Source organism: Talpa occidentalis, unplaced genomic scaffold (assembly GCF_014898055.3).
Source record: "Talpa occidentalis isolate TD23 unplaced genomic scaffold, MPIMG_talOcc4v2.1 talOcc4.10, whole genome shotgun sequence".
Taxonomy (NCBI): Eukaryota; Metazoa; Chordata; class Mammalia; order Eulipotyphla; family Talpidae; genus Talpa; species Talpa occidentalis.
The window spans coordinates 24,127,201-24,151,696 of record NW_023600993.1 but is presented as its reverse complement, the minus strand read 5'-3'; the positions used below and the strand labels follow the sequence as shown (position 1 = coordinate 24,151,696).

The 24,496-nt window shown below is 47.8% G+C and overlaps 1 protein-coding gene across 1 annotated transcript in view; it reads right to left on the bottom strand.

The window, feature by feature from the left end:
- TRIM71 (tripartite motif containing 71) overlaps nucleotides 1-17,681 on the bottom strand; it is a 62,834-nt gene extending 45,153 nt beyond the window's left edge. Inside the window, 2 exon segments of the mRNA XM_037525787.2 lie at nucleotides 16,762-17,473; nucleotides 17,475-17,681. Of these exon segments, the coding sequence (XP_037381684.1) occupies nucleotides 16,762-17,473; nucleotides 17,475-17,611 (849 nt within the window). The 5' untranslated portion in view covers nucleotides 17,612-17,681.
- Between the last annotated feature and the right edge of the window lie 6,815 nt (nucleotides 17,682-24,496).

Genomic DNA, 24,496 nt, shown 5'->3' with positions numbered 1-24,496 from the left:
CTTCTCTTTCTCTTCTAATATAAACCTATCCTTTTTGGAGACTTTAAAAAAAAAAAAACAAACTATAGGGCCTCCCTCATGGCACAAGGGGTTAAGAGGCAGCCTATGAAGCTGTCGGCAGCCTCTGCAGCACAAGTTCAATCCCCGGCCGGCCAGGGAGCAACCCACATGGCGCAGCAGACCTCTCCTGTCGGGCCCACTGCTCCCCTCAGCAGTGTATTTCAGTCAGTCTGCCTGTTCTGTTCCCCACTGTGTCTCTGATGGATCCTCTCACTCTCCACACCTCTTGGCCTGTACCCTGGTTCTTGCATACATAAGTAAATCTTAAAAAAAAAACTATAGGGCTTCCCCGGTGGCGCAGCGGTTGAGTGCTGGGTTGTGAAGCTGCCCGCAGCCTCTGCGGCGCGGTTCGATCCCCGGCTGCTCCCCGGCCACCGAAGGAAGGTCCCACATGGCGCGCAGACCTCTCCTGCTGCCCGCTGCTCCCCTCAGCAGTGTACTTCAGTCCTTCTGCCTGCTCTGCTCCCCGCTCTGGTGAATTCTCTCACCCTCCCGTGCTTCTGACTGTACCCAGTGCATGTATAAACAAAACAAACAAACAAATAAATAAAACATGCCTCTATTAAAAAAAAAAAGTTGCTGAATCAAACCGAATTGCAGCAAGCTGTGGACTCAGAGAAAGGCTTTGCAGCAGACTGCTTGCTGGCTCATAGTATTTATCCAAAGTGACTAAAAATTGTTTTTAAAAAGGCAGATTCAAGAACCAAGGCAGTTCAAAGAGGTACCCCAAATGGCCAATAAACATATGAAAAGATGCTCACCTCACCATAATCACGGAAATGCAAAGCAAAACAACAGGACACACCATTTTCCCCCCCTTAGATTGATGGTAACTAGGACGGGTGGGGTGGGGTGAGAGGAAATGTGGCTGGTAGGAGGCAAGCTCTCAGAGCAAATTAACATTTCAAATGAGTCTCTCCAGCCTCCTAACAATGGGTGGGGGGGACAACACTTCCCTCCAGAAGGGCAAGGAGGTGAACAATGTTCAAGAGAACATTGTTCCGCAGAGGCCAAAGGTAGATAGAGAAAATTCAAATAAGGGGAACTGCTAAATAAACTCCACACCATAAACACTAAGTTCAGAGCAGTAATGACCTACAAGTCAGTACAGGAAAGCCTACATATGTTTTGAAGACAACATTTCTATATGTGCAAGTGGCTGTTGAAAGGGTTTGAAAGAAAATGCACAAAACCCAGATGTACACTTTGGGGAAAAGTAGTGCTGGGGTGGAACAACTGTTTACAATTTTTAAATACAAAGACTTGTGTATCACTTGTGTAATTAAATCAGGATTAGAGTTAACTTGTCCAATTTACTGCCTGGGAATACAAGGTAGCCTGAGAAAAATCTCAATTTTCCATTCATTCTGCAGTTAACAAGGTGAAAATGGTGACGGAAGGAATGACAGGTCTAATAAAGTCACAGGGATATACATATTCAGAAAAATTACAACCCAAATTGACAAGTGGTGTGAAATCTAATCCAAAAAACTGGGTTTGTTTTTTAAAGCTCAATGTTATTAAAAGAACATAAATTTTAGAACAAAACTGTTGACAAATTTCCCTTTTTTTTGACCCCATGAAGTGTTTTGCAAATGTTCTATAGTTTTATTAAGCACTCATTCATTTGGGTTCTTTTTTGTTCACTGTAGGCAAACCTGCCTGCCTTTAGCATCGAGAACATTTCCAAGTGCTGACTGCAGATCAAGAAATGGAAGAAACAGAAAGGCAGGGACCTCCAAGTTAGCTGTTTGTTTCTTAAGCTGCTGAAACCACAGGGTATTTTACCTTCCACATTCTGGGCTCCCAACCTGCATGGCAAATCCCCCTCCATTTTGGTACACAGGAGAAATTTGTTACAAACCAACTGAGCCTGAAGCCCAATCTCTTCTCCCAGACCTGAGGCAAACATCACCTGTTCCTCATCTTCACATTTTGATTATGACACATGATTTGTTCATTTTATTCCAATAAAATATTTATTTCCTTTCATGCCTGTCAGTGGAGAAAAGAATGGGTTTCCTAAGCTAACAGAAAATAAGTTCTATGGAGGTATAAAAACAAATAGGCACTGATTAACTGGGTAGACTATCCTTCCATTCAAAGGAATTCTGTGTTTGGTTCTGCAGCTGATCCTAAAGAATCAAGGAAGGGAAAACACTAATACGAAAACTGAAAACCCCAAATGTGAACATCCTTTTTGAGAGGAAAAAAACTTCAAAACTGGCTGCACTGGAAGGCTTTCAATTAGGGATGCCCAACTTATTTCATGCCTTTCATTACATCGTTTGTAATTAACATACATACACAGGTACATGTGTGTGTGGTTAACAACACAATTTAGCAAATAACCAACAGTAAAGCAAAAGATGCTGCAGATGAAGACAGATAATAACTTTAGTTCTCAGAAATGGAGGCACATCTATCTATTGCACAATAGATGTAAGGGTTACAAAATTAGTAGCTGTTATGACAAGTTCCAACTGTTGTCTAGAATAAACCCCCATCTCTCGCTAGGAGAGAATTTTGCTGTCCCTCCATAAATCCATTTTCATGTTATCACCACAAATAAACCCTAACACAAAATCCCTTTCTTCCCTCTGAGACATAAACCTTACTTCATCCCCATACATGGATGAGATTCTTTTTTTCTTTTTTAAAATTTATTTATTGGGCCTCCCCGGTGGCGCAGCGGTTGAGTGCTGGGTTGAGAAGCTGCCTGCAGCCTCTACAGGGTCCCACGTGGAGCGTGGAGCGCAGACCTCTCCTGCCTTGCCCACTGCTCCCCTCAGCAGTATATTTCGTCAGTCTGCCTGTTCTGTTGTTCCCCACTCTGTCTCTGGTGAATTCTCTCACCCTCCCGTGTTTGCCTGTACCCAGTGCTTGTAAAAATAAATAAATAAATATTTTTTTAAATAATTTATTTATTTACGCATAAAAGAGCTGGGGTACAGGCCAGAGATACAGGGGCTGAGAGGATTCACCAGAGACAGAGTGGGGAACAGAAGTCAGACTGACTGAAATACACTGCTGAGGGGAGCAGTGGGAAGACAGGAGAGGTCTACCATGCCATGTCTGGGGATCAGCTGGGATTGAACTCAGGCTGCAGAGGCTGTGGATTGCATCATAGTGCAGTGCTTAACCCCTTGAGCCACCAGGGAGGCCCCATGGATGGGATTCTTTTCCAAGATCCCCTTGAAGCTTCAAATAACTAAGTGGTCCACAGTTGACCTGAGCTATGGTTTTCACTTTTTATTTGCGCCCATGTGGTTTTTTAGCAAACAATAGGTAAAATTAATTTTCTCTTACAATATTCCTTTAAATCCCTGACAGTTCTGATAAAGCTAACACAAACTAGAAGACATAAATAAAAGGGGTGTAATTTTTCCAAGATTACTACAAAGGCACAACTGAAGAGCAGCTCCCACAAGTGTCTGCACTGTCTATGCAGCAATATCCCTGAATGAATTTCTTCACTCTAAGCTTGCTATTTTGTTCAGCTGCATTAATTTACAGGTGAATTGCAATTTTTCATCAGAAAACACTTCTGTTGAGTCGCAAAAAAAAGTCAACCCTGAGCAGAAAAATGCAAATGTCACCATGCCCTGTAGTAATAACACTAGTAGGTTCAATGTGACACATGTTTACTGACAAATGTGGTCAGGAGGACTCACCAGAGACAATACCCTCATCACAGCATGGCACACACTCTAGGTATTAAAATGCACCACAATCGGGTCTCCCTGGTGAAGACACAACCTATGAAGCTATCCGCAGCCACTGCAGCACAGGAAGCAACCCACATGGCACAGCAGGCCTCTCCTGCCTCACCCGCTGCTCCCCTCAGCAATATACTTTGGTAAACCCTCTGTTCTATTCCCCACTATGTCTCTGGTGAATCCTCTCACCCCCTACACTTCTGGCCTGTGCCCTAGTTCTTGTGAGCATAAATAAATAAATCTTTTTTAAATGCACCACAATCACCCAAAGCTGGAAACATCGGTGTCCCTCAACTGGTTAATGTATAAACTATGGTACATAAACACAAGGGACAACTATTCAGCAATCAAAAGGGAAGAACTCCTGACACCCAGAACCATGTGGCTCTTCACTGTTAAGATTCCATTTTAGGGGGCCTCCTGGTGGCGCTATTTTAATCCTAAAATAGTGCTATTAATCTATTATCAGCCACTACAGCACAAGTTGATCCCAGGCTGGCCAGAGAGCTGACTCACATGGCGCAACAGACCTCTCCTGTCTTGCCCGCTGCTCCCCTCAGCAGTATATTTCAGTACATCTGCCTGTTCTGCTCCCCACTGTCCCTGGTGAATCTCTCACCTCCCACCCCGGGCTTACACCCCAGTTCTTGTATTCATAAATAAATATTTTTTAAAAAATATTCCATTTTCAGAGACAAAATCATAGGAATGGAGAACAGATTAGTGATGGCCTGAGTCTGTAAGACTGACATTTGGAGATGGGACAAAATGTTCTGTACTATTGTATAAATGGTTGTAATTATACATTGTATATTCTTGTCAAAATGTGTGAAGTGAGAGATGAAAAGGTAATTTTACTATTATGTGAAGTATACTTCAATAAACAAATACAACAACCAAAACAAATCAAAATAGGAAATCACTAGGTTATTATCCTTGAGACCATCCCTCTCAGTCTAAGGTCAGGCAGCAAAGAAATGCAGGGCTAAGTGTGGGGGAGGAGACTACCTTGTGGCTGGGAGGGAGAAAAAGATGGGTGGGAAGGGGGAGCTCCCCCTTCTGCAGCCTGTACTGAACCTCCCCCCACTTAAGAAGATAACTACCAGGGAGGCACCAGGGAGACACCTGTGGTCCTCCCTCTACAAGCTGCCAGAAGCTGCCATGCACAGATGCTCCCCCCACTCTGTACCAGAGGCAGTCCCCACTTGGGTCAGAACCAAATCAAGGCCACTGGGGAAGGCAGGGAATCACCCATTCCAAACTGGTTGTATAAAGTCCGTGGGGAAAGATTTTGGAACTGTTTTGCTCACTGCCCTTTGCCCAGAGATTCCCACTTTGCAGATCTATTTTCCCAGAAATCTTTAAATCTTATGCAGTCTTATTCCATCTTTGTTCTAAGTGTGTAATTAAACCAACAAGTACAATTTATATGAGCAGGTTTGAAAACAAAACAAGCAGTCTCTCCTGCTAAGCACATAACCCGACTGGATGCAGGGTATGGGGGTGAGTAGGGCTGGTGAGGATACTGGCAGGGATCAGAGATTGGTGAGTTGGTGAAGAATAATCACACTGATAGATATGGGCTGATTACTAGTTTCAAATGGAATCAAGTCAGATGGAATCAAGTCATTGCTGCCAGGAGCAATGGCCCAGTGGAATAGCATCTTCCCAGCGGTGCTGCTTACTCACTCTCATGGCTTCTGTGCCTCACGCAGATCCTCCTTGGATCCCCTTAGTAATGGGGGGGGGGACGGGACGGGTGGACTGTGACTGATAAACAAACCAAGCCTCTGCTTTGCCAGCTGGGTCCCTGTTAGGCTCTCCCAACAGAGGATGCTAGAGGGAGAAAGGAATTTGGTGCTCCCACCTTGTCAGTTAGCTGAGTCACACCAACAATTCTGGGTGACTCCAATGGCAGCACCTGACTCCACTTCGTAGTTTTCCAACATTGGAACCAAACAGCTTCACAGCCTCCCACAACCCCTCCCCAGAAAGGAAAGACCCTAAGTCCAACCTCCTCCTTTCTGATCCTGCAGCCCTAGGATGGTAACCGCTTCCTAGTTACTACTTCCCAGATTGCACAGTGTTTGTTCTCATCTTGCCTTTCAGCTCCTCCAGTCAACAATCCTTTACATTAAATTTCCTGTAAAAGTAACTAATGTGACTGACTTCTGACTGATGAGTGGATCACCCTCACCCCAAGAGGGGTTTTAAAAAAGTAGACCCTGGGCTTCCTTGCCCCTCCTGGCTTGGTTTCATGGCCTGGGAGTCCCACTTTATTTCTGTTCTTTTTCTCCTCAATAAACTTTCTTTCTCTAAACAAAAAAAAAAAAAGTAGACCCTGGGCCTCCATGGTGGCCTAGGGGTAAGTGTCAGCACTACCACCTCGAACGCCCACCACTGTGGCCTGAGTTCCATCCCCGGCCAGGGAGCTGATCCACATGGTGCAGCAGACCTCTCCTGTCTCTCCTACTGCTCCCTTCAGCAGTGTATTTCAGTAGATCCGTCTGTTCTGCTCCCCACTCTGTCTTTGGTGAATCCTCTCACCCCCCCTGCACCTGTGGCCTGCACCCCAGCTCTATGCAAAAATAAATAATCTTAAAAAAGAGAGAGACCCTAACAAGCCTACATAGGGTTGTTGAAAGAGTTAGAAAAAATTAGGTGAAAAATTAGATTCAGGACACCCTCCTCTAGATCTACTCACTGCACAAACCACTGCCTAGGGGCCAGCCTTCCACCTAACCCCCACCATTCTCCAAGATTTATCTTAAACACTTTACCCCAAATGCCTCAACATTGAAACCTCTATCTTTTGGAAGCCAGGAACTTTAAATGTTTAGGAAAGTGGGCCTCCCCAGTGGCGCAGCGGTTGAACGCTGGGTTGCGAAGCTGCCCACGGCCTCTGCGGCGCAGGTTCAATCCCCAGCTGCTCCCCAGCCACTGGAGGAGGGTTCCACATGGCGCGCAGACCTCTCCTGCTGCCCGCTGCTCCCCTCAGCAGTGTACTTCGGTCCTTCTGCCTGCTCTGCTCCCCGCTCTGGCTCTGGTGAATTCTCTCACCCTCCCGCATTTCTGACTGTACCCAGTGCATGTATAAACAAACAAACAAACAAACAAATAAATACAATACGTGCCTCTTTTAAAAAAATAAATAAATAAATAAATAAAATAAATGTTTAGGAAAGAGTACACACCTCCCATTCTCCTCCCTTTCATTTCTGTCTTCCCTCACAGACAAACTACAAGGCTCAGGGACAGGTCGCAGACGACTCTCATCCATCTTTGGCACGGAACAGACATTCAAATATTTTAATGACAAATCTTAACACATCGAGTGCTGTCAGCAATGAGGAACGGCCCAAATTATTTCATGGTATTAAATATCCCTTGGCCATCAATCAGGAAATATTTTTGGAATTTTACTCATTTGGCTGCAACTTGCAAGAAAAGCGTAAGCCAAATTTTTTTTTCCAGGATACAGTTTCATGCATATATGTTATAAAGTTTTATAGCTCTCTCATCAAGCATCTTCATGCAAATAGCTCTAAAACACAGGTCTCTAAGCCATAGCCACTCATACAGCTCCCTTCGTAAAGGTCAGAAATCTAGAAGCAAAGTGACTTGTCCAAGGTCTCACAGCTACTGCAGAGCAGCACTGGACCTTACACATCAAGTCTAACACGGCATATGTTCTTGGCTTTATACCAAAAACCTGTGAGCATTTTCCAAGTTTATGTTCCCCTTTCCTTTCATTCCCAAATTCCTCCCTCCATCTACATGATGTGAGAAAAGTCCCAAGAAAACTTAATTTTCCAGGGGCATTTTTTGGCTTGAAACCTAAGTCTCCTTTGTTACTAGCAAAAGGAATCAAGGCAGCAGCATTAAGCAACATCATTCTAAAACTGGTGCTCAAATCCACCAACATCAAAAGAGGTCAGGACTAGGCTGAATCCCTTCCCCTTCACCAATGCCAAAGTACCTGCTGCTCTGATGTGCTCAGGGCAGAGGAAGTGGGTACTGTCAAGGAGGGAGCCCCTATTCTGAGATCCAGAACATAACCTGCCTGTATCATAAGCTAGCTTGCAGAGGAGCATACCTTCCATCAGATTACAGAGCTCTCCAATAAGACTTGTTATCACTTTAAGAGATTAATTAAGGGGCCTCCCTGTTGGCACAGGATTTAAAGTCTCAGCCAATCAAGCTATCACGAGCCACTGCTGCATGAGTTCCATCCCCTGGCAAGAAGCTAACCACATGGTGCAGCAGCATATTTCAGTAGATCTGCTTGTTCTGCTCCCCACTCTGTCTCTGGTAAATCTTCTCAACCCCTTCCCTACCCTCCTCCCACACTTCTGATTGACACCCCAGTTCTAAGCAAAAAAAAAAAAAAATCTAGGCAATAAATATACTATTAAACATCAGGGTAAGGACCAGTTTCAAAAAAATTAATTTGCCAAATACTGACTATAAATCCCAATGTTCAGAGGTTTAGGCTTTGGGGAATTTCTAATCAACGAAAGTCATCTCATCACCCCAAGCCCTAGTCTCTCCCCCATTTGCAAAGCATCAGTTTTCTCTATAAAGATTGAAGATTTTTCTTGTAAAAGTTTAAATTGCCTCTTCAGATGCCTGCCTCTAAATTCATACACACAGCTGACAATACCATGAGGTTAAAGCTTATAAAATATCCCTTGATGATCAGACTGTTCCCTTGAGCAACTTGCTGTTTTCATGAACTGTCACAGCTCCAAAAACAGGTATCATGGCTTCAAAGATCAGCAGCACTCTAACACATCAAAGAATATGTAAACCAAAAAATCTGGCATTCCATCTTTTAAAAACGCTGAAAGTATTGATATAGCCTCTAAATCATTTGCACCTATACTCTCCCCTAGGCGTGGGGAGTCCTAGAATTCTAAAATAATTCCAAACAAATATTCAATATTAGTATGTTCGGTTCTAGTTTTTCTAAAGTAAACAAAGCTTTATGCAGCTCTCTCTAGCTTGCCTTAATTGCCTAAAACACTACACGTCTTACCACTTGGACAGTGGCAAAAATGATAAAAGCACAGTTCAGTCATTATTTCTAACACTGAAAATTAGTTTTCTAAATCACCCTTTTGGAAAAGGGGGAAGGAGAGTGAGGGTAACAGTTTATAAATAAGTCATTGTAAATGTTTACAATTGCCTTTTATTATGAGACACTACTAACATTTTATGTTAATACTAATCCTTACAGCACTACTAAAGTGTTGATGCCATTCACAATCACAGATAAGAAAACTGAGGCAGAGCAAGACACCGAACATAGAATCACCAGGTCTAAGAGTGCTCACATAAAGTCAAAGTAAAGCAGACCAGAGAGCTTTAATACAAAGCATGTTCTCCAGCTATGGAAACTTTAGCATATCCATTTTTCTGCCCCAACACTTACCCACAACATTTATGTGTGTACACTTTCAGGACAAGCCTACAGGTGACCCGAAGAGAAAAGTAATCTCTTAGACACTGATCCCAGAGAGGCAAAAGGCACAGAATAAAATTTGCAGATATGGTCAAACAGGCCATAATAATGACTGTTGAAGCCACCTAGGCATAATTCTCACTTTGTATATACTTATACTGATGTAATAATAGATTCATATTTAGCAGAAAAATCTATGCAGTTTATAATATAATGGAATTTTTAAAGATTTATTTATTTATACAAGAACTGGGGTACAGGCCAGAGGTGCAGGAGGGGTGAGAGGATTCACCAGAGACAGAATGGGGAGCAGAATATGCAGACTGACCTAAAGCACTGCTGAGGGGAGCAGTAAACACGACAGGAGAGGTCTGCTGAGGCAAGTGGGTTGCTCCCTGGCCTGGAATCTACTGCTGCAGAGGCTATGGACAGCTTCACAGTGCTGTGTTTTACCCCTTGCACCACCAGCACCAGGGAGGCCCTCTAATGGTATTTTTGTAATTATTCCATAAAACATGGATTAAGTCCCCCCAAACCACTGTCATTTCAAGAAAAACATACTTTTCACTGGTAACAGGCAAGGCTGGTCAAACTTTTCAGAAGGAAAAAAATCAGGGGCCTCCCTGGTGGCGCAAGGGGTTAAGATGCAGTACAATGTAGCTATCTATCCGTAGCCACTGCAGCACCGGCCTGTGAGGTGACCAGCATGCAGCAGACCTCTCCTGACTCGCCCACTGCTCCCCTCAGCAGTGTATATCAGTACATCTGCCTGTTCTGTTCCCCACTCTGTCTCTGGTGAATCCTCTCACCCCCACACCTCTGGCCTGTACCTCAGTTCTTATATGCATAAATAAACAAATCTTAAAAAAAAAAAAATCACAGCTGCTGAGAGCTATTTAAGGAAGACACAGGTTCCTCTCACCCATTCCCTGAGGTTTCCAAACACTTAAATTTCCCCAAGACTACTCAGGGACCTCAAAATTCAGTGTGTCTAGGCCTCCTTGGTGGCGCAAGGGGTTAAGTCTCAGTACTATGAAGCTATCTGCAGCCACTGCAGCATGAGTTGGATCCCCAGCCAGGGAGGTGACCCACATGGCGCAGTAGACCTCTCCTGTCCTCTCCTGTCTCGCCCACTGCTCCCCTTGGCAGTGTATTTCAGTAGATTCATCTGTTCTGCTCCCCACTCTGTCTCTGGGGAATCCTCTTGCGCCCTCCCACCCCCACCCCCCATGCCTCTGAACCTCTGACCTACACCCTAGCTCTTGCATGCACAATAAATCTTTTAAAAAAAACTCAGTGCCAGAGCCATGAGGGGGGCTGTCCTCAGTCTACACAAGTGGCCCTTACCCACCTCATTTTCATTTGTGTACACTTACTGTTGCATTCAAATTCCATTAATGTTGGCAAAATTGCTATTCTGCAGAAGCCTGTCCCAAAATTGAGTATTCTTTTATCGCCAACCCTTCTCTTCCCAATATTCACAACTTCAATTTGCTAATAACTTTTTCACCAAAGACCACTGCTTCGTCAGGGCATCTGTGTGGAAAACTATTTTTGAACCCACGAAACTGGCTGCCAATTTTTGTGTCTATTGACCATTAAACTGGAATTTTACAGACTCGTTTAAAGAAGAGCTCACTTGATGGGAACAGATGCTCAGGTAGGAAACTGTCTGGGGTTAGTAGAAAATTCACATTAAAAGGATTCAACAAAACATCAGCCTGATAATCTTCACATTAAATATGACTCTCCCAAAAGACTTCCCAAAATGGGGTTTGGGTGAGATGAAACACAGGAATTGGGGAATGGGGGTCCTAACCCCCACTTCATTTCACTGCATACTCAAAGCAAATTTTAAGGCAACTATTAACTAAAACAGGAGGGAAGCAGGAGATGGCATCTGAGGAGGTAAAGAGTTACACTAGAATAGTTTCAGATGTAAATAGGCAGCCCAGTTTCCCCCTCCCCCTCCCAATTTTTCTGTTAACAAGTCAAAGTCTTGTCAATCAAAACAGTCAATCTGGTTTCAGTCAACTCGGTTTGTGGGCATACACAAAACCTCAAAGGGAGAAGAATAATTTCGTATTGAGCAAGCACCAGGTCACATCAACTGAAGAGGAAAGATGGATCTAGCTTCCTCCCACAAGTCACAATACTTGAAAGGTCAAGAGAAGGGGGGGGGACCCCAGTGGGCTGCAATGGGTGGCATCTTACCCCCTCCCTTTTAGGCAACTGTAATTCTTTATCAATCTTTCTCCTGGTCTCTCCCAAAATAATAGGAATGGCAAAAACAGCCTTAGTGAGGGAAGCCTAAACTCTTTGTTAGTGTTATGGGGGGAGGGGAAGGAACACTACTTTGAAGTCTGCCTGTTTGGTAGAATTCTTCCCAACCTTTAGCTTAAGTGTCATGAAGAATGACACCAAAATGGTCCTTTATTCACCAAGAATGAATACATCTAAAATAAACCTTGCCCTGTGTGAGGAACTGGATGGAGAAATGGTAAGATTAAGGAAACCATGCAACATTTAAGTTAGCAACAGAGGAAGGTTTAAATTTTAGCTGTAGAGAAATTACCAAGTAAGTTATCACTTGAATCAGGCAAACTCCTTCAACAAAAGTATTATAACCACTTCACCTCATTCCCCCAAAACTACCTCTAAATATACAAAATTTTAAATAAAAAAATGAGCCAAGCTGCTAGGTTCAAAAAATTTACATGTTACTTAAATAGGTTCACATTTTCAGTAGTGCCTTAAATAAATAAGCTATATTTTTTAAGTTGGTTTTAGCATCCTAAACATGAAATTATCTTTAAAAAAAAAAGTAATTATAAATACAGCTAAAATGGGGAGGATGACTGGGCTGGGGAAAGAAATTTTTTCTCAATCTTCCTGTTCAAAAATACTCTTATTCCGTATCTATTTAACTATGCTGTCTGCACTGCTTAATTTGAAAACACCATCATCATCAAAAATTTTATAATAATACAAATGAAAACCTTATGTCTGAGAGAAACGTGCTTGTTTTCCTCCTAAATTATCTTCACTGTTTTCCAAAATATACGTTCCCACATTGGAAATAAACATACCGTAGACCAAAAGCAAATTTATGCAACTCAAACTGGTGTGTTGTACTCTTTTTAGGAAGAAAGTCAGTCACAAAAGGTTCCCCAGACAGAGCTGACATCAGAATAGCTTCAAATATTCCTCGCATGTTTAAAGACTTGCTTGAGGTTAGTTATACCTTCAAGGCAACCTCATCAGCAAAGACCTGACAAACTATTCAATAGCTAGCCACTGCCCACTTCCCTGGAAGCCATATTGATAAAATTCATCTCTATACACGTTAGTGGAGGAGGAGCACATTCCTTTTGAAAAAAATCACAGATTACATTCAAAAGTTAAGGAAACATTATCAATAATCCACTTCTTTCCCAAGATGTTTTCACCAAGCATGTTTTAAATCAACACACCCATCAACCTATAAATACCTACCTGCTAAACTGATTCAAAGCAGCAAACTCCACTTATTTCCAAAGTAAAAACAGTTTGGCTTTGGGGTGATATGTATGCAGAGCAGACACACACAGACCCCTAGTCCTATAAATCAACAACGGGATGCGGAGATACCACAATGCCCATTTCGATTCATTTTTTTCTCTTGTCCTTACAAAAAAAAAAAAATTGCAACTGACTTATATTTTAGACAGCACATGCATGTAATTTAAAAACTAACATGCATTATGTATGCATACCTGTAAAAGGTTAGACTCTAGGAATATAGAATAAAATATATTAAGTGTCAAACCCCATTTAGAGTGACCTATTCAAAACAAGATTCGTGATCAACTCAATCCACCACCCATTATTTTAGGAAGCAAACTTCACTCTGGTTTGAGGTGATTTTTAGAGTGTTTCCTGGGGAAAAATAGTCACCAAATCTAGGTTTATTACTCACGATCACTGCTGGTTAAAATTGTAGAACTTAAACATTCGGGGGAGATTTGTTTTTAAGCCCAATGTAGGGGCTGATTATAAATTATATCAGCACCTGCACCTCATTTTCCATCCAGGACACTGGGAAACTCCTGCCCGCCCCCCCCCACCTTTGCCTAACAACAATATTGCCACTCTGGGGTGGGACACTCTGGTGGGGGGACAGCACCATTACCATCCTAAAACCCTACACTAGCAATACTAGCAACAGGGCCATTCCAGGGGACCTGAACATGTTCACACCCCACTCCTATACCATCCCTTACAGAATTCTGACACCTAAGTTCTCTGAGCCACAAAAACACACACTGGACACCCTGTAATTTCTGCTCCCAGTGTCCCCTTCAAGGCAGCAAAGGACTCACATCCTATGCGCCAAACACGACAAATTATGGGACAACTCATGAAAGGCTGGAGCAGTGTGGTCAAGTCATGCAACTCCTTTCAACTGCTGCCCCAAAACGTGTGCAAGCTGGGCCTCCGGTGCCGGAGAGGTAAGTGTTCTCTGGGAGAGAATAGTTTCTAGAGACCAGAGGGCTCGGGGCTAAGCCGGGAGAAAGCCCACAGCGGCTCTGCCTTGCTGCTCCCGCGGACGCAGCACTGACCAGGCCAGAGGCCAGCGATTCTCCGGATAAGGGTCCCCAATTACCGGCCTTGCCTTGGTGCCTACCGGCTTTTCAAACTGACCATTAAGGAACAAAACTAGCCAGGGGCAGGGGGACAAACTTTTTTTAAAATGAGCCAGTAAGGGAGTGGAGGGCAATCGATTCTTAGTACTGCATTGGAAAACTCAACTCCTTCCTTGTGAAGTTTCTAAATCAAGTTTTAAACCCGATGCTAAGAAACACCATCTTGGCCGAGGTGCTCTCGGGGGGTTATTAGGGTGCTTAAGGAAAACATTTTTGGGGGAATGGGCCCTGGTGGCTGCCTCCCACAACCCCCCTGGGTGGCCAATTCTCGGAGGCCCCTCCCTTAAAGGCCTCCTGCTTTCCAGAGGTCAGGTGGCACCAGTCACCTTAAGGCAAGGGTGCCTTGAATTATTTAATGGAGTCTGTTGACTGGGAGGCAACTCAGTGAAGTAGCACTTTTTAAAAACTGAGGTAGTCTGTGCACAATGCTTAGGTTTAACGCATTCTGTCAGTCAAACTATAAAGTGCTTTCATGCTCCTTTTCCAGCTAGAAGCATGGCCTTTAAAAGGAATATTCCAAAACAATGAAAGATCACTTCCTTGCAAGGAAAAAGGACGAATTTAGACCACAGATGGACATCCCAGAACGACCCTGTGCTTTGCTTCGTGACAATTTAGTTCTCTCCTCCAAGTACAGGTCTTTAAACTGTCACCTTTAAGCTCAAATATTCTGGCCCTCTAAATCCAGCAAGATCTGAATTTAATTTTCAGGTTTTCTTCCTCGAAATGAAAAACTAAAAAGGGCAAATTGAATTTTGCTTAAACCGAGGAAACCTGATGTTTTAAAGTTGACAATGCTATCTTTTTCCAATCAACTTCAACCCATGTTAAGCAACCCCTGTTGAAAGTTTAAAAAAAATTCAGGGCATCCCAGTACCTCCCAGTGTGAGGGGAGCTTCACTTCCCACTTTACATTCTCCCACACCGTTTGAATGGTCTTATAATTTAAAAAGTGCATAAACCTTTTACAAGTCTGGCAACACTGAGCGTCTACTGTTTGAGCCCAAATAAAATGTATGTGGGTCTTTAACTGGGAATATAAATAAAACCTGACATTTAAGCTCAACTGCAGGGAGGGAGGGCTCAATCGAACTCCCTCCCAGGAGGGAAATTGTAGAGAATTCAAGGCACCCTCTCCCTCTCAAACCCACCCCCCCATCTGACCCTAATTTTCAAGTGAATTGGCTCCATCTTTCATTTCTGCGATTCAGGCTGTTACTTCGTTTCATTCATTCATTTTTCTAAAGTTGAAGAGAGAACACGACAGAGACATTCACCGATGGATGCAGAAACACTTTTTAAGCGGAGCCCATTCAAAGCTTTAAAACTAAGGAAAAGTATAACTGCCCCCTAGCTTCATACCTAGAAATAATGTAAGGCGTCCACAAGATTAGAATTTCAACTTTTTTCCAATAGGAGGGCCGGGTTACGGCCGTCAGACTATAGCTCCGCCCTCTTCCCCCCAAATAACAGGTTAGGAGATGGGTAAAGGTGCGCTGTGCAATGTGCAAGCCTCTGGCGCGCTGGGTACCCCGCATGCCCACTCTTTTTTAAAGGCCGGTCCTCTCCTCCCGCTAAGGCAGGGCCACAGCGATGACAAGCACCCAGTGCGCGGGTGTCATACACTCGCCCACCTCCACCCCTAGCAGAACCTGGCCCTCAAATTTTCGGACCGCTTTCTCTATCTAAAGGGTTCGGGTGAGTGGAAGGTGCCTCAGTTTGTGGGGGAAAAAATAAGCTAAGCAAAGTTTCTGGCTGAAGAACGAGACGAAGCCCTGAGCGCACTCCCGAGCTGGAGCGGCGCGCAGCAGGGGCTGGGATTCTTCCAAGTCGAGCCCCGGGTGAACCGGGTGGGGACACCTCCCAACCAGGGAAACCGGTTCCCTAAGGGAACCCGGGCCGCGGCAGGCGGGCGCGGGCTTATGAAGCTATGGACAAGGCCCCCGAGCCCGCTTTTCGGGGCGCAGCCGTGGGTCCACGAAGCCGAAGGTACAAATTGCACCTCGGGGAGCCTCTCAGAGAGCCAACACTTTTTACACAGGGCGAGTAAAACAACCACGGAGCCGCAAAGAATTGGACAGGGGTTTCCTGGCCCTCAAAGAGGCGCACAAGGAGTCAAGGACTGCCAGTGCCCCAAGAAAGCCGACAGCCCCCCTCCACGAGCGTGCACGTGGGCACCAGTACCCCCACTCCACACAGCCACCCCCTCCTGCCTCGCGCCCCAGCTAAACGCAACAATCTCCAAGCTTTACCCAAAAAGAAAAGATTATTAAAAAAAATTAAGCTACAGGAGAAATGTATCCGCCCCAGAAGACAACGTCTACTGACCCACACCCCGTGCCCTCGCGGGTCTTAAAAACAGAATACAAACGAAAAACTCCGCTTAGAACTTTGGGGGAGAGGGGAGTGGTGTTCCCAAACCTCGGGAGCCGTCGGCGAGGGGTGCAGGGGGACTCGCAGGCCGAGACCAGGTCTACGGTCACACCATCCATCTCTTCCCCAATCTCTAACTGGAGACCACAATTGCCACATTTTGCCACCAGTCAACTACAAACGAAAAAAAAAGGGGGGCCCCTCTGCGACCCTTTGGGGGCCCCTCTCAGCCTTCCCCCTGAAACCAGGCCCTCCCCACACGCCCCTCCCAGGCGATTCACCTGGGCTACCTCTGCCCACCGTCACGTGCCCAAAGGGGACACCAGAAACCCGGAGAGGCCGCCCCGCGCTGGCCCCGGGACGTGGGCGATTCCGCGCGAGCGAGCGCGCGCGGCTCCCGGGCCCCGGCTCCCGCCCACCCCGCCCGGCGCCGGCGCCCGGGAGCCGAGCGGCCACTCACCTCGTCGTCGTGGTGCTGGCAGAAGCCGAGGCGCTCGGGGAACACCGAGAGGATGGAGAAGGGCGCGCCGGGGAAGGGAGGCCCGAGCCCGAGCTGCTGCGCGGCGGCGGCGGCCGGGGGAGCCGGCGGGCCGCGCTCGATGTAGTGGTCCTTGGTGAGGCGCACGCGCTGGTGCGCGCGGACGCAGTTGTCGCACAGGTGCTCCTGGCAGTCGAGGCAGCGGGACGAGGCGGCGTTGCCTTCGTCGCAGGAGCTGCAGCCGTGCGGCCGGCGCAGCAGCAGCGCGGACGGGGAGGCCGCCGGGCCGCCGGGCGCGGGGCGGGAGGGCGCGGGCGCCGGCGGCGCCTGCGGGAGCGGCGGGGCCGAGGCGGGCGCTCGCGGGTGCGCGTGGTGCGCGTGGTGCCGGTGGTTGCTGTGGCCGCCCGCGCCGGCTGGGGCGCCGGCACGGCCGTTCTTGGGCGGCGGCTCGTCGGCCGTGGCCACGACGGCGTCCAGCAGGTTGCTGAGCAGGAAGGCGGACGAGGGCAGCGCGTCCATCCCCGCCGCCTCGGCCAGCACGACTTTCTGGTCGCAGACGGGGCAGCGCAGCTTGAGCGGCTCTCCGGGCGCGCCGCCGCCCGCGGCCGGCAGCCGGTGCGCCTCGAGGCAGGGCCGGCAGAAGGCGTGCAGGCAGGGCAGGACGTGCAGGCGGCGCGCCCCGGCGCCCGGCCCCCGCCGCCGCCCCCGACGACGTGGACGTCTGCGAGGACGAGGACGAGGCCGACGAGTTGGAGGAGAGCGGCGCCGGCGAGCCGCACATCTCCTTGCACAGCAGGCAGATCTGGAAGTCGGTCTCGGGGAACGAAGCCATTGGCGAGCCGGCCCGGGGGCGGGGAGGAGACCCGAGAGGAAGAGGAGGCGAGGCGCGCCGGCGAGGTGGGTGGGGGAGCCGCCGACTCACTCAGAAAAGCGCATCGACCGGGCCCGCGATCCCGCAGCCGGCACCGGAGACGCGCGGCCCGCCCGGCCTCGCCGCGTCCGACCCGCGCGCGGCCACCCCGACGCTGCGCGCATGAAATGGCACGATCCGGAGGGGCCAGATTCCGCCCGGAGGACGCGAGGGCTGCGCGCCCGGCGGAGCGGGAGCGCCGGAACAAGTCCCGACACGCGAGGGGCGAGCGGGGGCAGGGAGGTCAGAGGACTCCCTGCAGCAGCTGGGACCGGGCTTCCCGCGCGCCGAGGGGAGCCCCCCACGAGTCCGCCGTGCAATCCCAGCGTCGGCGGGAGGAGCGGAATTTGGTTCGACGAGTATTTGGTGTGGTGCTGCGTTGCTTTAAACGGCTTTAATTTCTTCCCGGGCGAGGAGGGCGCCCCGAACGCGTAAAGGCGGGAGCGGCGCGACGCCAAGCCCGGGTCCCCTCGCGCGACGCCGGCCGCCCCGCCGCATGACGCGGCGGCCAGGGGCTCCTGGGTGGCCCGGCGCGCTGAGCTGGGGGCTTCCGCACGGCCGGGCGCGGCCTCCCCTGCAGGGCGGTCGGCCCCGCCGCAGCTGCAGCTCGTGGGGACCCGGGTGCAGTACGCACGCGCGCCCCACGCGCCTCAAGTCTCCCGCGCGCCGGCCCGGCCCGGCGCGGCCGCTGGCGCTTAACACGCACGCGCGCTCCACGCGGCCCGGGGCCCTCGAGCCCCCGCCCGGCCCCGCCTGGGCGCCTCCCGCGCGCTCCTTCCCCTCCGGTTCAGCGGCGCTGCAGCAGCGCGGGGCCGCAGGTCCCCGCGGGCCGTCCTGAATTATTCATCCGCAGGAAGATATTGGATGTACCCGCTGCCCGCTCCGCGCGAGCCGTCGTGCAATGCTATCCGAGCTCCGCGCGCGCCCCGCGCCCCTCCTCCTCACGTCCGTCCTCTCTGAAACCTTGGCAGCGAAGGGGGATCACATTTCCTTTGTCATCGGGCCATTTCGCCCTCGCCTTGGTCCCCCCTCCGATCCCGAGTCGCGGGGACGGAGCCTCCTCCCGGGCGCGCTGGAATCAGTGGAGCCGGCAACGGCCCGGCGCGGGGAGCTCGGGAGCCGCGTGGCCAACGCCGCCGGCCCGCGCCCGCGTCATCTTCTTTCAGAAACGAGTCGCCGAGCTGCGCCTACCGGGCTTTTGGCTCGCGCCGTGCGCCCCTGGCCTCCTGGGGCTTTGCACAACTCCCCCACTTCGGGCTGCGGGCGTGTGTGCGCGCGCGCGCGCGCACCCCTTTCTCTGCTTTGCCGCCTCTTCCTTCTTCTCCGGCTCCCCCTCTCCTCGGTACGCCGGTTATTGGGACTGATCGGAATTCGGAATCCTTTTAATCTCCAAAGGAGCAAACTCACTTCCGCCCGAGTGCTGGGAGGGGGTTGGGGGAGGGGACACAGGGGAGGGGGTTCCAGGCAAACAGGAAACATTAGCCCTCTCTCGGCTCTGCGAGCTTTTGTGTGCTCCCTCCCTCCGCCCTCCAACCTCCGCCCCTCTGCGGGCCGCTCGGGAGATGAACGCCCCCGGGCTGCAGTGTGACGACCTTTGAAACCTTCGGAGCGAGGAGCGGAGAGCGACTCTTCCGTTTATTTAAAAAGGAAAAAAAAGATTTCATTCTGAATCCTGATTCCACGGAGGCTGGTAGCCACTGCGCGTGAGATCTGGGTTCCCTCCCCCCGATCCCCCCCCCCAACACACACGCACCTCTTCTGGTTTTTGCTGTTTACGTTTGCTTGAGGACTTCACTTGTCTGTGATCACCAAAACAGCGCACAGTTGTGTGCCGTTGGATACCTGGAATTAAACGAATCTGAATTCTGATCTGCAGAGGGGCCAGTTCCCTTTTGAGTTCTCATGGGGGAGGGTAGCACAGGGCAGCTGTTCTGGTGACGGCCCCAGGCCATCTGGGTGGTGCCCGAGGCTGCCTGGGTGGCTCTGGAAAAGGAACTTGCTTGGCCTTGGAAAGAGGCTGGTTTGGAAGAGCTGAGAGGGCCACATACCAGGATTGAGGGAGTATCTGGTCTGGAGGCCCACCGGTGGACAATGGTCCTTGTCTTAACACTGTCAGGCTGTTCGTGACCTCTTGGGTCCTATTTAAACTCACATGGCCTATTTGTGCAGGCAGCAACCTAGATGAATCCCAAAAACGTCATGTTAGAAAGACGCCAAAAACAAGCATTCATACCATGCATTGCATTTAGAGGAAATTCTAGAACAGGCAGAACTAAACTGTGGGGACAGGAAAAGTACCCTTGGGAATGAAGGGGAATTGTCTAGAAAGGGGCTTGAAGGTGTAACAGGGTGGTCCCCAGGAAAGGGGGAGGTTCCAGGGTTTGCGGGGCTTGGGCTACCCCTCTCCCTGTCCTATAACAAAGGAACATTGTGGGGTAACGAAATGGAAATATATCGCTGTATGTATGTCTCAAAACTTGTAAATGTGCCGTGTAAGACCTGCGCAAAATTTCAGTTTGTAAATAATACTTCAATAAAAGAAAAAAAAAACTGGGCCTCCCTGGTGGCATAAGGTGTTAAGCACAGCACTAAGAAGCAAGCTGCAGCCTCTGCAGCATGGGTTTGATTCTCCGCTGGCCAGGAAGCAACCCACATGGCACAGCAGACCTCTCCTGACACCCTCTCTGCTCCCCTTAGTGTATTTCATTTAATCCGCCTGTTCTGCTCCCCACTCTGTCTCTGGTGAATCCTCTCATCCCCCACCACACCTCTGGCCTGTACCCCAGTTCTTGTATGCATAAATAAATAAATCTTTTTTGAAAAGAAAAAAATAACTTGGAGTCCAACCTGAATAACTACTCCTGGATCATAAAGATTGGGGTGGGGAGACAACCACAACATAAACATCCCCAACTCCTGTGGTTTTTGGCTCACCAGAATTCAGGGGATTTTTCTAGGAGAAGATCATCCTGGAAAGAGCTCTGAAATCCACCAAGCTGGACAAAGATCCTGAATGCTTCAGACTGGAAACACCTCCTGTAGAGAATAAAGCCATTGTGGGGTGCAGGAGCTGCTCTGAGATGGAAAAAGCTTTCCAGTCCCCCAAAGAGCCTGGCAGCCCCTTTCGGAAGATGCAGAACCAGGTGCAGGGCTGCCCTCAGGTGTGTTCTCAGCTCCTGGAAGGCATCCAATCTCAGGAAACATTCACTAAAATAAGAGTGTGGAAACTCTTCTCAAAATGAAAGCAGAGCTCCTCTGCCAAATGGAAGAGAACTTTCTGTGCTTTACAGAGGCTCTTCTCATGCTACCATCATCTATCGCCAATGCAGTGAATTTCTTCCATAATTTGAAATGGGCATGTTAAATGTGTACGTGCTCACATATGAATCTGCACACACCTATAGAATTTTCTGTCATGCTGGCCTTGCTCCAGAGGGGTGTATGTATTTTTCTGGTTTCATTTCTTTGAGTGTTTTTAATTCTTTTTATTAAAAGCAAAAACAAGAAGAAAACAAATGGGGAAGAGAATTGCCAGAAAGGAACATGGACTCAGAAGGTCAGAAAAGGAATGGGCCAGACCCACTGTCTCCTTCTTGGTTGGCCCCACCCACTAGCAATCTAAAAAGATTTTTTTTAAAGGATAATAATAGTGGGGACTCCCTTTTGGCCCAGGGGTTAAGGACACAACACTATAAAGCAACCAGCCACTGAGCTTGAGTTCTACCCCAGTCCAGGGAGGGAACCCACATGGCCCAGCAAACCTCTCCAGAGTCACCCACTGCTCCCCACTGTGTCTCTGGTGAATCCTTTCAATCCCCCCGCCCCCCCCCACCACACCTCTGGCCTACACCCCAGTTCTTGTATGCATAAATAAATTAATCTTCTTTTTAAAAATAGGATAATGTGGGAAACACCTTCTCAGTTCTCCTGATCCATAACTAAATTATTATGGAAGTGAACAGAACAGATGAGAAGTCAGCTTAGGGAGACATCCTGGAGGAGCAGGAAGGCTGTAAGAAGAAAGAGGAATCAGACTTGACAGCGGTTAGTGGGTTTGTTTCTTGGGGACAATTGCTGAAAAAAAAGAAAAGGAGATTTTGATTTCTGTTCATGAAGTAGACTCTCTTTCTTTCCTTTTTTGAATTGCCAGGACTTTGCCAGGAAACAGGACTACAGTGCAAATTTTTTTGTTTTTTTTTTTAAATAAAGATTTATTTATTTGTGCATACAAGAACTGAATCGAACTTGTGCTGCAGTGGCTGTGGATAGGTTCACAGTGCTGTGCTTAACCCCTTGCGCCACCAGGGAGGCCCTACAGTGCAAATTGTTAAATTAGCAGTTCTTCATTTCCACTAAGACTTAATTTACCATATACAAAAGAAAAAAACCTTTAAAGCAACTAGACCCTATTGTGTAGAAATACAGTTATAATTCATAAGAAGATGGTATAATAATAAAGAGCAAATGAGGATTAGACTCACAACACTACAGCTTATCCATGAGAGAAACAAGAGCTACAGATCCAGATGAAATCGATGAAATCAATGACAGTCCCCTGCTATAAACTAGTATTAAATTTTTCATTGCCAACCTAGCTAATAAACACCCTTTCTTAGAAAGGGAGGACCAAGCAAACTTCCAGATTTCTCCTCACTATTTAACATTAGAAAGGGATTACCTTCCCAGATCCTGAAAATAAATCATTTGTATTTTAAAAAGTAACTAAAAACCGACTCTGACTTGCATCTTTCTCTAATTCATCTGCAACCATATTTTGCTTCGAAGATGACCCTCTGCCCTGACACACTCTCAGACCTGAGGTTGAGGCTTAGAGCACATTGCCATCAGAGCGACTTTGCATCTGCTGTTTTCATCTCATCTTTAATTAAATATTTGAAGCACTGGCTTGTTTTAATGTCAAAACTGTACCCCATCATCCACAGGGTGCTTTCACATAATTTTTTTAAAGATTTATTTATTCCTGCATACAAGAATCAGGATACAGGCCAGATGTGTGGAAAGGTGAGAGGATTCCCCAGAGACAGAGTGGGGAGCAGAACAGGCAGACTGAGTGAAACACACTGCTGAGGGGAGCAGCGGGCAAGGCAGGAATGGTCTGAGCACCATGTAGGACAGCTTCACAGCGCTGCACTCCACCGCCTGTGCAACCAGGGGAGGCCCCACAAAATTTTTAAATAAATCATCAGAGTATTTTCTTTTAAAAACTAACCATTATATCACACTATTTTGAGACTTGGAGATGGGAGAGGAGAGTATACCATTCCCACAGATAAAGGTAGAGGGGGAATGGAGTCCTATACACTGGGCCAGTTCTTGGCTTCACCCTGACTCTGGCCTTGGAATCTTGAACAGAAAGAAGTGTGTCAGCAGCTTTCAACAGCTGAGTTCAGAATAGCAACAAGTCAGATGATACCACTGAAGTGCTAGTCACCTAGAACTAACTTGACTGAGGGGCCTCTCCGGTGCTGCAGTGGTTGAGTGCTGGGTTGCAAAGCTGCCCGCGCTGCAGCACCGGTTCGATCCCTGGCTGCTCCCCCTCCACCGGAGGTGGGTCCCACATGGTACACAGACTGTACCCAGTGCTTGTATAAATAAATAAATAAATGTACAAAAAAAAGAAAAATCTTTAAAAAAAGACAAAAAGACTGCAGCAGGAAAGCTTGAATTGCACCTCCTAAAGGTATAGCTCATTATCCATTTTTGGAAGTTAACAGTAGTTCAGAGCTCAACTATATTTACATTCCAGCTCCACCAATCCTGTGTAACCTTGGGCAAGTTACTTAACTTCTCTGTGCCTCAGATCTTCTCATGCATCTGAACTGGACTTGTTCGAGTATCTACCCTTCAGGGTTAAATGAACTACTAAGTGTACAGTGTTTGTATACTACCATTCACATATAAGTAGTCAGGCACACATTCAAATACTGGTTTTCTTTTTGTTTTATTATTATGTAGCAGAGTGGTTTGAAAACTGCCCACCTACCTAAAGTCTGTCATTGCCTAATTACTACCCTTCACTGACATCTCACACAACCAGTTTCATCCTCCTTCCCCTCTGAAAAGAAGAGCTGTGGTCTCATCTCCTGTCACTCTAAGTTCCAGACCTCACAGGGAAAGTCTGTGGCCTAGCACATTTCAGCTAAGCTCTCGGCCTAGATTTTATTTCTTCTTTTTTTTTTTTAAGATTTATTTATTTTTATATAAGAGCTGGGATACAGGCCAGAGGTGCAGGAGGGTGAGAGGATTCACCAGAGACAGAGCTGGGAGCACAACAGGCAGATAACCAAAATACACTGCTGAGGGGAGTAGCAGGCGCTGCAGGAGGGGCCTGCCACGCCATGTGGGAATCTCCCTGCCCAGCCCGGAATCGAACCTGTGCTGCAGAGGCTGCAGACAGCTTCACAGTGCTGCGTTCAACAAGCTGCACCACTGGGGAGGCGCTTGGCCTGGATTTTCTAAAATGAAATATGTGTATTTCAGTGTAAGGGGCAAAAATATATATGTTGTTTTTAAAATAAATATAGCGGGACTCCCCTGGTGGCACAGCGGTTGAGCACTGGGCTGCGAGGCTGCCCGCAGCCTCTGCAGCACCGGTTCGTTCCCCGGCCGCCGGCGAGGGTCCCACAAATAAATAAATAAAATATAGCAAAAATTAAATTAATAAAGATAAACAAAAACAATATAAAGGAAGGAAAAATAAAATATAGCAGAAAATCAAAAGATATATCAATCAAGGCCTCCCTAGTGGCACAAGGTGTTCCCTCCCCAACCAGCCAGGGAGCTACC